Source organism: Phocoena sinus, chromosome 3 (genome assembly GCF_008692025.1).
Source record: "Phocoena sinus isolate mPhoSin1 chromosome 3, mPhoSin1.pri, whole genome shotgun sequence".
In the NCBI taxonomy this organism is placed as follows: Eukaryota; Metazoa; Chordata; class Mammalia; order Artiodactyla; family Phocoenidae; genus Phocoena; species Phocoena sinus.
Genome location: NC_045765.1, coordinates 3,796,025 through 3,811,265, shown reverse-complemented (window position 1 = coordinate 3,811,265; position 15,241 = coordinate 3,796,025). Strand labels below are relative to the sequence as shown.

General features: G+C 52.2%; 1 protein-coding gene across 1 annotated transcript; it reads right to left on the bottom strand.

The window, feature by feature from the left end:
• Positions 1-6,412: 6,412 nt before the first annotated feature.
• Positions 6,413-10,161, bottom strand: FEM1A (fem-1 homolog A). Its single transcript, XM_032628383.1, has one exon. The coding sequence runs from the start codon at positions 10,040-10,042 to the stop codon at positions 8,048-8,050; it is 1,995 nt and encodes a 664-aa protein (XP_032484274.1). The 5' UTR covers positions 10,043-10,161; the 3' UTR covers positions 6,413-8,047.
• Positions 10,162-15,241: the final 5,080 nt, after the last annotated feature.

Below are 15,241 nucleotides of genomic sequence, written 5' to 3'. Positions count from 1 at the left end.
TGACGTTGAGCATCTTTTCATGTGCCTATTGACCATCTGTATGTGTTCTTTGGAGAAATGTTTATTTAGGTCTTCTGCGCATTTTTCACTTGGGCTCTTTGTTTTTTTGTTATTGAGTTGTATGAGCTGTTTGTATATTTTGGAAATTAAGCCCTTGTCATGGTTTGCAAATATTTTCTTGCAATCCCTATGTAGGTCGTGTTTTCGTTTTGTTTTGGTTTCCTTTGCTGTGCAAAACAACCTCTTGATTCCATGTTCCCTTCTTGCCTGTGGGTGAATGGTTCCATTCATTCATTCTGCCATCCATTCATTCATTTACTGAACAGTGTGTATTGACACCTACTGTATGCCAGGGACGGTTTCAAATCAGGGGACATACTGTTGATTAAAGCAGACCCCGTTCCTACCCTCTTGGGGCTCACAGATCCGTGGGGGAGACATTAGACTAGGCGGTTACAACCGAGGTGGTCCGGGGTGTGATGGGGGATGGTAGGGGGAGGGGAGAGCGGCTGTGGGAGGCTTCCTGGAAGGTATCACTCCAGGGAGAAAGGGTAGTCCAGGTGGGGAGGGGGTAGACACAGCCCAAGGGGTGGGAGGAGCCAGTGTGATCCCACCTTCGTGCAAGACCTGTCCCCCCACCTCCCCCAGAACAGGATGCTTCCTTTATTCGTGGGGACCCAGAAGATACTGCGATGAGCATTTGGTGCCACCAGGGGGTGCCGTCGGACAACAGTTCCTGCCTCTCCTCCTCCACCCCCCCACCCCCCACCCCCCACCCCAGGCTGGCGACGGCCTTCCTCCTAAGAGAGCCCAGAGGGACAGGACCCCCAGAAAGTGCCAAGTTCCAGGCCATGCCAAAGGCCTCTCTCCATGATTACAAGCTCCGTAAATAACAACCGCAGCCGTATAAATATGCCCATTAACTGGGTGTTTAGAAATCCTTCAGTCGAATGCTGTTGGGAACCAGAGCCCAGAGAGGGCAGACAACTGCCTTAGGTCACACAGCAAGTCCTACCCCTGCCTGGCCTACACAGTGTCTCCTCCCAACCCCAAATGCCCCTGGGTGGGGATCTTTATTTTTAACCTGGTCAGTGGACACCGCCTTTTTATAGCCCTGGGAGGCGCCCAGGGTTTCCAATTTCCAAAGGAAGTTTTTAAAAAAATTGTTCCCTTCCCAAGAAAAGGAACTGCCTGACCTCTCAGAGGGGCCTGGCCCAATCTCTTATTTTCCCTGAGGCTCCCCGGGGTCCCTCAGACCCCTCACCAGGTGCTATGCCCATTCCCACCGCTTGCTGGGTCTTAGAGTCCCCTTCTGTCATTTGGGGCCATCATGCTCTCTGGCAGCCTCCTGAGGATTCCCAAACTTTGCTTACCTGTCTAACTGTCCTCAGCATCTTTGCTGGCCATCTGCCCTCTTCTTTACTTAATTTCTTTCCTATTCATTGAGTCCTTTATTTTTAAAATATTTATGTATGTATTTATTTATTTTGGCTGCACCAGCTCTTAGTTGCGGCATGCAGGATCTAGTTCCCTGACCAGGGATCAAACCCGGGCCCCTTGCATTGGGAGCACGGAGTCTTACCCACCGGACCACCAGGGAAGTCCCTCCTTGAGTCCTTTAATATTTTTCTTTAAAGAGGTTTAAAAAACAGCTCTTCCAGGCCGCGACGGTGAGAGGCCCGCGCACCGCGATGAAGAGTGGCCCCCGCTCGCCACAACTAGAGAAAGCCCTCGCGTAGAAACGAAGACCCAACACAGCCAAAAATAAATAAATAAATAAATTTATAAAAAAAAAAAAAAAAAAAAAAAAAAACAGCTCTTCCCCACCCCCTGCCCTGGAATTAGATACTGGTGATGGTTGCAAAACCTTGAGATTATACTAAAGCCACTATGTACGCTTTAAAATGATCAATTTTATCTCAGAAAAAGATTGTAAAAAATACGAACTCGTCTTTATTTTTAAACTTGGGTCATTTTCAGGATTAACGTCTGTGAACTCACATGTTGGGAGCAGGGGGCCTAGCGTGGCTTTGTTCCTCAAGACACATTCAAATAAATACATAACTACTTAAAATTTTTTTCAAGTTCATCTGTGTTTGGGACTTCCCTGGTGGTCCAGTGGGTAAGACTCTGCACTCCCAATGCAGAGGGCTGGGGTTCAATCCCTGGTTGGGGAACTAGGTCCTGCATGCCGCAACTAAGACCCAGTACAGCCAAAATAAATAAATATTTTTTAAAAGGCTCATCTGTGTATCATATGTATAAATGAGTGTGCAGGCAGTAGGTGCCTATAACTATGACAGCTACACTGAACATTTACTGTGTGCCAGGATGTTTTCAGGGGTAAACTCATTTGATTCTTCATACAATGCTGGTAGGAAGCTGCTACCATCAACACCATTTTACAGAGAGGAAACTGAGGCTCAGAGAGGGGAAGTGACATTCCCAAGGTCATGTGGCCTGTGTCCTAAAGCACCACGCCACACTGTCCAACGAGCATGTTCATTCTGAGTGAGGAAACTGGACTAAATCAGAGGATTGATTGCAAGTTGGTGACCCCGGGGCAGAATCTGGAGCCCCACCTCATCTCCACCAGCACATGTGTTTCATTCAATTCTATTAAACTTTTCAAAGAACCAGCTTTTGGTTTCATTGGTTTTTCTCTATTGTTTGCCCATTTCTATTTTATTGATTTCCACTCTTTATTCTTTGGGCTTAATTTGTGCTGATTTTTCTAGCTTCCTAAGGTGAAACTTTAGATCAGGCATTGGCATGCTTTTGCTGTAAAGGGCTAAACAGTAAATATTTTAGGCTTTGGGGGCTAGATGGTCTCTGTTGCAATGCAGTCCTGCCGTTGCAGCATGAAAGCAGCCACAGGGAGGGTGTAAGCACAGGAGTGTGTCTGGACTTGGCCCATGGGCCATAGTTTGCAGATTTTGTTTTTCTTGTCTTCTAGTGCAAGCATTTAAAGCTATACATTGTCCTCTAAGCACTGCTTTAGCTGCACTGCACACATTTTTCATATGTTGTGTTGTATGCTCCATTCAAAGTACTTTCTAGTTTTGTTTGTGACTTCTTCGACTGAAGCTGGGTCACAGCTGCCTATCTGCCAGCTCACTCACCTGTGTTACCTGCCTGCCCTGAGTGGTGGCTGAGTTTAAGGCTCTTTAGAAGTCAATGTTAAGCTACTTCAGCAACTCAAAGGCCTACCTTCCCTGGGACTGAAAGCCTTCTATTGGTCAACACATACTGATTGAGCTCCTACTATGTGCCAGGCATTTTCCTAAGTACCAGCTATACAGTGGTGAATGAGGCAGCTACAGTAGGGCTCCCACTAGGCCCCATAGTCACCCCGAGTCAGGAACTCTGCTCCATTTCTCCACAGCCCGTTAAACAGCCCCACCATCCACCTACTTACTGGCTCTGGCCAAAAAACCTAGGAGTCATCTTAGACTTCTCTCCTTCCCCAAACCAATTCATCAAGTCTTGCCAGCCTTACTCCAAAATGGATCTGAAATCTGTTCACTTCTGTCCATCCCACGACCTCTCTCTAATCCGTTCCTCCAGCTGTAGCCAGTGATCTCAAGGCTTAAATCAGGCCATGTCTCTCCTTGGTGTGAAACTCTGCCATTGCTGCCCATAGCCCTGAGGGTAAAACCCAAATTGCTCTTTAGGGCCTAAAGGCTCCGCACCATCTGCCTGTGTCCACCAGCTCCTCCTGCACTCCCCTCACTCACTCTGATCCACCCACACAGGGTTCCTTGCTCTTCTTGGAACAAGTCACGTGAGTTCATTTATTCATTCAACAAATGCTTAATGAACTACTGTGAATCAGGCCCTCCTCTAGGTGCTGGGGACACAGTATGGAATGAGCTTGAGTAGTTGACATTCTAAGGAAGGGACATGATGAAAAAACAAGGAAGGAAACAAAGAAAAAGATGATGAGGACTTCCTCGGCAGTCCAGTGGTTAAGACTTCACGCTTCCAATACAGGGCGTGCAGGTTCAATCCCTGGTCGGGGAACTAAGATCCCGCGCGCTGCATGGCGTGGTCAAGAAATAAATAAAATAAAAAAAAATTTTTTTTTTTAAAGAAGGTGATGACAGGTGTTAAGATTTTAAGGATTAAGAAGGAAGTACCCAGGAGGATGTGGTGGAGGCTGTCTGGGGCTGCGTTTTTAATGATGATCTGGGAGGGCTTCACGGAGGTGACATCCGATGGAGACCTTTCCTTGATGGGCTTTTAGTAGAAGACATCAGGACTCAGGTCAGGGGGAGAGGGTTGCACTGGGGGATTTCAAATGTCCCGTCCGGTGTTGAGGGTCACTGTCTCTTTTGCAACCTACTAGAAACACAGGTGCTGGGGTCAGGGGAGGGAGCACTTCTCCCCCACCTTGCAGGAGGGGTGGTGCTGCCTGCGTCTGGTCTGGGTCTTGCCTAACACATGTTGTGGCAACCACTGGGTGGAATCACCCTTTGTCCAGTCCTAACTGAATTTCCTGAAGGAATCCACACCCTCACCCTTTCTCCAGGGACACAGAGTTAGTGCCCTGCAGTGCCAGCCAAGTGCCACCTTCCCAGGGGCTGGTCATCTCAGCTTTTGGGCCTGTGATGTGAGCCCCTGAGCAGTGCTATCTTTAACCTCAGGCCGGGACGCTCTGCTCACTGTAAACACTGCTCAGATAACAGTCCTGGAATCCCACGGGGGCGACAGGCTCCGTGCATGGCAAAGCCATCGGGGCTGCTCCCAAGTGGTTAGGGGGGGACTGAAAGCCCCAGAGGCAAGAGGCATTCATTCATTCACTCACCACATGGGTCACTCAGTGGGGACCAATACAGACCCTCCCAGGGCTCCAGAAGGTCTGAGAAAGGCATTAACCAAGTAGACAAGCCAATGAGTAGAAAGAACTTCAGGCCCTGATTTCAGTTCTGCAGAGGCAGGAAGTGGGGTAGGGAGTGACAGTGAGTAGGGGCAGTGGCTCCCACTTGTGGGGTGGGCTGCACACTTTGACACCTTCAATCTTGGGTCTCAGCCTTGACCCCGGTGAGCTCGGGCAAACGCCACTCCCTCTGAGCCCTGGTCTGCTCATCTGTCAGCAAGGTGGGTCACCATCCTGGCTGTGTGGCCTTGGGCAGGCAACTGGCCTCTCTGAGCTTGTCTTGTCACTGGTAATGTGCAGGTAATCACTGACCCAAGCTGAGTCAGCCAGCACGACCCATTCCTGGGCTACTACGATTGGTCCAATTCCAGTGAACATCAGGACTTTGGCTGGCGTATGCCATTCTGCCGGCTGCCACGTCGGGACCCAGGAGGAAGCAGATCATTCCTAAATTCTGAGCTGCTGCATCAATCCTCACTGGAAACCTGCCTGAGCTTTAAGATGGCTTTCTCTGGAGAGTCTCAGGCAAAAGTCACAATTCTCAGGTGTGAGCCTTTAAAGAAAGCACTTGGCCCAGATCGGTTTCCCTCTTTGGCAACTCCCGACAAATACAATCTCTTAATAGCCTCAGTTTCCCCCATTTGCAAGACAGGAATAATGGTACTTATTTTCCAGGGCTGCTATTGGCAGCCCACCCAAGCACACAGAATGGTGCCTGCCATCCAGTCAGGGCTCAATAAATGCTGCTGGTCTACATGTTTCCTGAGAGCATCTGCTGACTCAAAATCCACTCTTTCAGGGCAACAACAATATATTCACACCATAGCTGAGTGGGTGTTAGCTGGTAAGTGTGGTTGGGGCCCAGTGAAACCAGGAGTTGGAGAGACCACAGCATGGTCTCCCCACTGTCCCAGGAGCTAAGGACGCAGGGGAGATGACTGGCCTCGGGTATAGCTGGCTCAATCCTCCCCCCGCCTCCAAGGGGGCTCGAACCCTGCCTGGCACACAGTGGGCCCTCAGGAAACACTCAGTGACCCACCACCGGGGCACTGCTGTTGGGGAGGGTTGACACTGTGAATGTGGGAGGAAAACAATTTAACCAGAGAGACGGCAAGACAAAGGGAGAGGTAGGGGCACATCAACTTCACGCACAGACCTCCTGGGCCAGAGGGTCCGTGGGCTCCATTGGGGGTCTCTGCGAAGCAGGGCTGAGCTAGGGGCCTTCCTGTTTCCTGAGCCCTTCCTCGCCTTTCCTGAAGGTCAAGCCCTCTTTTCTGTGGCAACCCTCCTGAAAAGCAGGGCTTTTGACTAAGTCAGTGGGTTTTTTTTTCCCTGCAGTAATACATCTTCCTAATGCACTCTGACACAAAGCCCCAGGACACAAACCGAAACTCGGGTGGGAGCCATTAGCCTCTATGTGGACCTTCTAAACCTGGTGGCACACTCTCCCTGCCTTCTCCCCCATCTAGCCCGTGCGGGACTGCCAGGCGGCCCTCTCCCCGTGTCATCCTTTTAACAACATCAGTAAGAGACTCGCAATGGACACTGCCTCGTTTCTTTATTCCGGCCTTTGGGAGGGACAGTGACAGCATTTCCCACCTTGACGGAAGGCGAAACCTGGTCTTTCCTTGTAAAGAAAGAATGTCCTAACTAACACTGCAAATCCAAACGAGACCTAGGTCCCTCGGTGGGGCGGGACATCCAGGGACCCGATGTGGCTTCTGGAGGCTTCCGTGTAGCTGCCCCTCGACAAGGCTGCGGGAGAGGCGCGGGGTGGGAACGACCTCTCTCCTGAGTCGGCGGGCGGCTGCTCCCGTCCTCTTCTGCTCTCCCAACATGCCAACATCACTCTCCTGCTGGCAGCCGGGGCGGATGGAGGATGCCCCCGAGGGAATCTCGCTGGGGCGGGTTCTCTGGCAGGGGCGCTGGACGCCCCGAAGGGTGGCAGACCAAGACTTTGTACCACCTTAGTTGGCAACCCATTCCCAGCATCCAGCGTCTCATCTAGCTGACTCAGTGGCTTAACGGTGTACTTGGCATTGTCTCAGGGTCACCTGGATCCAGTTCCCCAAGCAGGTAAAAAATGGCTACAGCCACTTGGGTTGCTCGCCACACACCTGTGCCCTCCGGTGTGATTTGTGAGGCAGAAGTGACCTGCAGTTTTAACTTGGAAATTGTGAAAACCAAAGCCCAAACCAACCACACTAGCTCTTGCTGGGTGGGAAGCGGCCAGCAAGCCCTGCTCCTTCAGTGTTTGGCCGGCTCCTCGTTTGGAAAATTACTTCTCCTTCTAGGGTGAACGGGAAGTCGGGCGGCCTAAGTAAAATGCAAACGAGTGAAGTGTTCAGAAAGGTACCGTCCCCCTCGTTTTGGGGACTGATAGGCCGGGATGGCCCCTCCCTCCGTCAACTCTTCACACAACGAAGCTCACTCCTGCCGGCCGTGGCCATCTCGGGCACGACAAAACCCTCGCTGCGTCAAATGAACTTAGAGAGCCCGACAAACCAAAATCTTACCAAAAAAAAAAAAAAAGTATATGGCAGCAAAACCTCAGGACTCCTGAGCCACACCTGTAACCTGCCCGCTTAGTAAATAAACGGAACACCAAACCACAAAAGCTACGCAAAGGGCAGGCCGCCCCCGCAGAGAGCCCGACCCACAGCAGGGCGGAGGGAGCTGGTGCAAATGTGCTGTAGGGGGTGAGTCTCCCACTCCCCCTCCGCCCGGGGACCCCCAGTCCTAACACTGCACTGGGCGGCTGGGTCTATCCGGCCACGTAAGGGGCAGAGGCCTGACCCGACTCTCCGTTTCTTCTTGCGTTTCTAGCAGGGGAGGATGGCGATGGCTTCAATCCCTCTGCCTCTGGGTCAGAAGGAGACCCTCAGAAACCCAGGCAGACAGGACTAAGGTGCGGGAGGTTGAGCGTCTTCTCCCTGTTGAGGATGGGCGCGCGCGCGCGGGCTCCTCGAGAAAGTCCTTTCTCCTAGCGCGTGATCCTGAAGGCTTCTAGCACCGACAGCTCGCTGACTCCCTTCCCCTCTCCCTGCGGAGGGGAGGGGGCCGTGGAGGCGGGAAAGCCCTTCCCCCATTCCAGCCACCGGAAGTGCTCCCCGGCGGGGCGGGGACAGATGCGGGTCCCGCCCCTCCCAGGTTCTCCTCTGGGCCCTGTTAGTGCAGCTCGATGAAAGCCTCCAGCTCCTCGGGGATGAAACCCTTGTAGGGGATCTTGTTCTTGTCCAGGGCGCGGGCCGCAAGGCACTGCAGGGTCACGTAGTTGAAAGGCTGAATGGTGCTCTTGGCTAGCAGCTTCTCGTCCAGCAGCTCGTAGGCTGTCTTCTTGAAGGCGTTGGTGGCGTCCATGTGGGCCCCCGCCTCGATCAGGGCGTTCATGATCCCCGGGCAGTTGTTCTGCGCCGCGATGTGCAGCGGGGTGTTGTTGTCAAAGTCCCGGCTGTCTGGGTCGGCCCCGCAGTCGAGCAGCACCTTGACCACCTGGAGGGAGGGGAACCTGCCCACCGGGTAGCGGCCCACGTTCGTGGTCTCCGCGTCCACGGCCATGTGCAGAGGGGTGAAGCCGTTCTTGCCGCGGGGGGCGCACTTGAGCAGCCGGTAGACCTTCTGGTGCTTCAGGTGCTCCTGGTCAGGCGTGCACTCCACTTTCTCCAGCAGGTAGAGCAGGTGGAGGATGATGGCCAGGGCCTTGGTGAACTGGGCCGAGTCCCCGGGCTCCTTGGGCAGCTGCAGAGCCCGCTCCACTTCCCGGACTCCTTTGCACAGCACCCCCATGAGGTCTGCAAAGCCGACTGGCGTGCCCAGGCTGCCCTTGGCCGAGCGGTCCTGGAGCACGTAGGAGAAAAGTTCGGCAAAGGAGAGGAAGCTGCTGGCGGTCATGGGGCTCAGAGGCTCGAGGTTGTTCTGCTGCATGTCTAGGGCATACTTCCACAAGCGGATGCAGCGCTCGAAGTTGCCCGAGTCGGCGTACACCGCACCCCGGTACCGAATATAGTAGGAAGTGTCTGGGTGGGAGGGACCCAGGATGCGCTCTCGGATCAACAAGGCCTGCATGCGCATCTCATCCGGGTCGGTGATAAGCGCCTCCAATTCCTCGGCGGTGTTCACCTCCCTGGAATAGTCATAGGCGAGGACCAGCTGCGAGGGCTCGGGTTTGGGCAGATACGCGCCCCCCTGGTGACGAAGCTCCATGGCCCGTCTCCAGTGTTTCAGGGCCCCGAGCAGATCTCGCTTCTTATCCACGTAGGTGGCTCCCAGCAACTCCAAGGCTTCCACGGCGGCTTCCCGGCTGGTGGGGCAGCAGCTCTCGTACGATTCCTCACTCAGGGATTCCTCTGGGGAGGAGCTGCCGCAGCGGGCGCCCTGGGGCTGCGCGCACGCCACGCCGGCGGAGGGGCCTTCTCGGGCCAGCCCCGGCCTCGCTTCCTCCCCAGCGGGCTGCTCCTGGATGAGGTACTCCACGATGTTGGTGTGGCCCGTCACGCTGGCCGCCAGCAGCGGGGTCATGCCGTAGCCGTCCCGCTCCATGCGGGCGTTGCACCCGAGCAGCAGCTGCAGGATCTCCAGGCTGCCGGACTCGGCGCAGTCGTGCAGGGCCGTGTTGCCTTTGGCGCTGCGCCGGTTCACCTGGGCGCCCTGCTCTAGCAGGTAGCGGGCGATCTCGCGGTGACCCTTGTAACAGGAGATCATGAGGCACGTGTGACCGTGCCGGTTGGCCACCTCCAGGTCGGCCTGGTGCTCGCCCACCAAGTAGCGCACCACCTCCAGGTGCCCATCGAAGCAGGCGGCGCGCAGGGGCGTCGAGTTGGTGCGCGTGGTGCGGTTCACCGAGGCCCCACGGCGCAGCAGGCTCCGCACCACGTCCAGGTGGCCGGCGGCCGAGGCGGCCCACAGCGGCGGAGCACCCTCGATGGTCTCGCCATCGAAGTGCACCGAGCCGCCCGCCTCCACGCTCGCGCCGCACCGGTCCACCAGGTACTCGACCACGTCCAAATGGCCGTAACGGGCGGCGATGAGCAGCGGCGTCCCCCCGCTGGCCACCTCGCCCGTCAGCTCTTCCAGCTCCTCCCGGCTCCGGCCGCTGAGCAGCTTCTGAAGCAGCTGCAGCTTGCCGTCGCGGGCGGCGTTGTACACGGCGGTGTGGAGGTCCATGGTCCGGGCCTCCGCCAGGCCATGGGCCAGCCGCCGGGGTACTGGGGGACGGGGCGGGGGGACAGCGGACTAGCGCCCGGAGGAACACGGGGCAACCTTCACCGTCTCCCCCGCCGCCATCTTAGGGGCTTCTGGGGCGGAACAAAATGGCTGCCGCGACCTGGTTCCATTGGAGACTGGAAGGGTGCAGGGAAATGTAGTTCTCTAAGCCGGCACACTCCGTGAAACAGAAAAGGAACGGTAAGGTATTAAAACTACAACTCCCAGAAGGCCGAGGGCCAGCGGCGGCGAAGTGGTATCACGATGCATGGCGGGAATGGCAGTTCCAATCACAGCCAATTGTGGCGGAAACTCCTCTCTCGAGGACTACCACTCCCGTCATGCAATGCTATCGCGATGGCTTGTGGGACCCGGGAAAGTTTGCCTACGTACTTCCTGTGGCTGTCACTGTACCGGAACCGACGGAAACGCAGACGCAGGCGTTTGCGTACAAAGGAGTACGTTCCGCAAAAGGCAGGGAGAGCGACTCGGAGCCAACCAGGAGCGAGAGCAAAGGCGAAGCCAGGCGAGTGGTCCGATTTGGGTTTCGCGAGGCCGAGCCGCTCACCGGCAGGGGGCGCTCGGGAGGGCAGGAAAGTGGGGCGGGGTGGGGACGTTAGGAGAGCAGGGAGTACAGGTGGCCCTAAGGTTCAGTGTCCGGCGCTCGTTCACTTCTCATTCATTCGTTCATTCATTCACACACTCATATGTTTATTTGCTCACTCATTAATACCCTATTAAAAATTTAGTTTTCCTTCCTTCAACCCTCAACATCCTCAATACAAAATCTAAATTAATTTGCCTCAGCCCTTGGTCATTTGGCTGGGGAACTTCTCCAATATCATTGTGAGTAAACCTCTGGGGTTCGGGGCTTTGAGAATCTCAGTTACTTGCTCAAGGGCACAGGGCAAGTAAATGGCCTGGTCGGGATTTGAACCCAGGCAGAAGTGGCTACGTAATTTGCAGGGTCCAGTGCAATAGGAAAATGTAGAGCTCCTTGTCCAAAAGTGATGAAGAGCTTCCCAACAAGGACAGCAGGGCATTAAACCAAGCGTGGGGCCCTTCTGAGCATGAGGTCCTGGGTGACTGCACACGTCGACACCCCCGTGAAGCCTGAACCCCACCTCCAAAGTCAGACCCTTACCCCCAACACTGTCTTGCCTCTAATTTGCTGCTGCCTGCTCCAGGGTTATTGAGGATTACTGGAAAGATGAAGGAGGTTGCTGTGTCCAGGAATGTTCGAGAAATGCATGGTGTTCTCTACCTCCCGACTTTTGTGTGTGCTGTTCCCTCTGCTTGGAATGCTGTTCCATACCTTCTTCCCTTGGCTACATCTTGGGCCTTCTTCAGGTCTCAGCTGAGACTTCAGGTCTTCTTGGATGATTCCTTGACCTGGAGCTTACTGGGTGCCCTCCCTGGCACCACTGACGTTCTGCTTCGTGAATCTTAGAGAAATATACTCTGTTCTAGTCAGTTCAGGGTGTTGTAACAAATACCACAGGCTAGGTGGCTATATTAGTCGGGATTCTCCAGAGAAACAGAACCCAGTAGGAGATAGGTAGACAGATATATATGTTACTGAACTCAGGTTCGGCTGCTCGCCGTTCAAAAGCTAATACTCTAGTGGCAAATGTCAGTAGAAAGGAAAGATGCTTTATTCCGAAAAGCCAGCAATTTGGGGAGAAGGTGGACTCATGTCTGGAGACCAACTCCAGAGATTCTGCTCAAACATGACAATTTTTAGAGGGAAAAAGGGGGAAATCTCAGTAAATCATTACGGTAGGAGGTCAGCTTCTTTGTCCATTTTCCATTGTGTGCAGACTGCTGACTTCTCCTGATCTTATTTTGGATGGTGTCTTGCACGCGTTGTCCACCTGCCAATTTGCTATGGGGCAGCTGAGGTTAGAGAGTCAGTCATTCATTTTTTGTTTTTTTTTTAGGATAGATTTTATTCATTTTTAAAATTTTGTTTATTTTTGGCTGCGTTGGGTCTTTGTTGCTGCACACGGGCTTTCTCTAGTTGCAGCGAGCAGGGGGCTACTCTTGGTTGCGGTGCGTGGGCTTCTCGTTGTGTTGGCTTCTCTTGTTGTGGATCACGGGCTCTAGGCATGTGGGCTTCAGCAGTTGTGGCATGTGGGCTCAGTAGTTGTGGCTCGTGGGCTCTAGGGCGCAGGCTCAGTAGTTGTGGCGCACGGGCCTAGTTGCTCCGCGGCATGCGGGATCTTCCCAGACCAGGGCTGAAACCCGTGTCCCCAGCATTGGCAGGCGGATTCTTAACCACTGCGCCGCTAGGGAAGCCCTAGTCAGTCATTCTTTAATCCTTCATTCTTACTCCTTCTAATCTAGGAAAGGAATCAACAGGTCAGGCAAGGCGTTGTGTACACTTAGTAAAGCAAAAATCAGGAGTTAGAGTAAATGTTACCTAGTGATCTCATTTTTATGATTAAGGTTTAAGGGGAACAGAAATAGACAAACAGGAAAGGGGCCAAAGAGCTGCTTACAAATTCCCACTTGTCAGACATCATTCCATTTCTGTGGGATTAAGGGCAAAGGTCCATCTTCCGTAACTTCTTCATGCTGACATAGGACGCTGTGTTTTCAGAGTGAAAGATGTCGACATGGGTCTGCAGCATCTCTTGGCTGACAATTTTAGTCTCCTGCTTACATATAGGGGCAGAGCAAGCTATAATTATTCTAATGCCCACACAGATATAGATTATTATGAGCAATAATGTTAATCCCATTCTTTCATCGGACATTGAGTCTGTGACTCTAGTGTCCTAGTCGTTAACTGCTTGAGCCCGCTCTTTTGTGACTCAGGGAGGCCTGGGAGACTTCAGCTTTTCCGCAGACAAGAGGCAGGGGACATAAAGGGACCTTTGTATTTGGGGAGGGCCCTGCAGGGTTCTGCTCAGTTCCATATCTATCTATCTATATGTGTATATATATATATATATATTAGGAATTAACTCACGTGATTATGGCGTCTGAGAAGTTCTATGATCTGCCATCTGTAATCTGGAGAACAATCAAAGCTGGTGGTGTCATTCAGTCCAAGTCTGAAGGCCTGAGAACCAGGGGCTCTGATGTCTGAGGGCAGGAAATATGGATGTCCCAGCTCAAGAAAAAAGAGAATTCACCCTTCCTCCACCTCCTTGTTTTATTCAGGCCTTCAGTGGATTGGATGACGCCCACATTGGTGGGGCTGATCTTCTTTTTCTTAGTCTACTGAATCACATGCTAACCTCTTCCAGAAACACCTTCATAGACACACCCAGAAATAATGTTTTACCTGCTACCTGGGCGTCTCTTAGCCCAGTCAAGTTGACACATAAAATTAACCATCACAGTGGCTTAAACAAACAAACGTTTATTTCTTACAGTTCAAGATCAGGGTGGCAGCATGATGAGGTTCTGATGAGGACTCTCTTCCTGGTTTGTAGACAGCTGTCTTCTCAACCGTGTCCTCACGTGGAGGAGAGAGAAGGAAAGAGAGAGAGAGAGAGAGCTGTGCTCCCTTTATCCCTTTATAAGGGCATCAATCGCGTCCTGAGGGCAGCACCCTTACAACCTCATCTAAACCTGATCATCTCCCAAAGGCCCCAACTCCAAATACCATCCCGTTGAGGCTTAGTGCTTCAACATATCGGGGTTCTTTTGGTGGGGAGGTGAAACATTCCATCCGTAACATACTTTAAAATGACTTCCTGAGATTCAGGGCTTGTTAATGGAATTCCTGAATTGTTGAACATAAAAGAGGGAGAATTGAGGGAGCTCCAAGGAGCGGGAGCGGGGGGGCGGAGGACAGACCCTCTCCCACAGGCTTGGTGGGGCAAGTTTCTTTTGGAAGCAGGGGGGCATGCCTGAATGTGGGGACCAGAGGCAAAGGCAACTGGGAATGCCCCTTGATTCACACATGGTGCTTTGAGGATTTGAACCCAGGCTTTCTGTGCCCATAGCCACACCACTGTGGGTCCTGATGAACTTATATCCTTTACGTCACTGAGTGCACTTAGTTTTGACTATTTCTGATTGCATAAATGTTATGTGCTCTCATCAAGAAATACAGACAAGCAAAGGAGAAAGAAAAATCGTGAAAACCCTTCCTAGCATCCTGCAGCCAGAGACAAAACCGTCACTGATCTACAAGCACTTCTTTCGTTTTGCATCTTTCTGGTCACAAATCTGAATTTCTTCCATTCTTACCTGCCACGGACTGTTGAAAAGAACACCTTCGATTAATAACAGCTCTTTCAGGGGCAAAAACCAAAAACAAATAAACAAACAAAAACCCACACCATGCTAAACATATGCATGGCTTTTAGTTAAATCTAGTTCAGTTTTTTTCTGGTTCCTGAAACACAAAAGCATGGAAAAGTGATCATTTTGGGGATCAAGGAAATACAGGTATTATGCTACCTGCCTTTTGACAGTATAGCTTGAATATTTCCCATGATACTCCCATGGTACTCAACAGGTACCATGTTTTAGATAGACAGTCTCCTGTTAGTAGACATTTATTGCGTGCCCACTAGGTGCCAGGTACTGCTCTGGATACTAAAGCTACAATCGTGAACAAGAAAGACAAAATTCCCAACCGTGGCAGAGCTGACATTCTAATCACATTTTTCCCCTGATAGTATTTTTCATGGCTGTATAGTATTCCACGGTGTGGACTTGTGCCACGATTTATGTAGATAGCCCCCATCTATTAAAACCTCCACTCTAGTGCACATGCTGGTAGCAAAATTTTTGTGTTTTCTTTATTTTTCTAGATTGGGGTAAAAGATACATAACATAAAATTAAGTGTACGGTTCCATGGCATTAAGTACATTCACAGTGTCGGGCAACCATCCCCACCATCATCTCCAGAACTTTCTCATCTTCCCAGACTGAAACTCTGTCCCCATGAAACACTGACTCTCCATCCCCCTCCCCCAGCCCCTGTCCCCACCATCTACTTCCTGTGTCTATGGATGTGACTCCTCTAGGGACCTCCTGTGAGTGGGATCAGACTGTATATGACCTTCTGTGTCTGGCTTCTTTCACTGAGCATCATGTCCTCAAGGTTCATCCATGCTGTAGTTTCTATCCTCTTTAAGCCGCTATAGTTGTGGATTTTCTGACACACTATGGGAATGTGTCCTAACCGGCCCAAT

Excerpts from the sequence above, each read along its gene's own strand:
- FEM1A (XM_032628383.1), bottom strand. The coding sequence starts at position 10,042 with ATGGACCTCCACACCGCCGTGTACAACGCCGCCCGCGACGGCAAGCTG.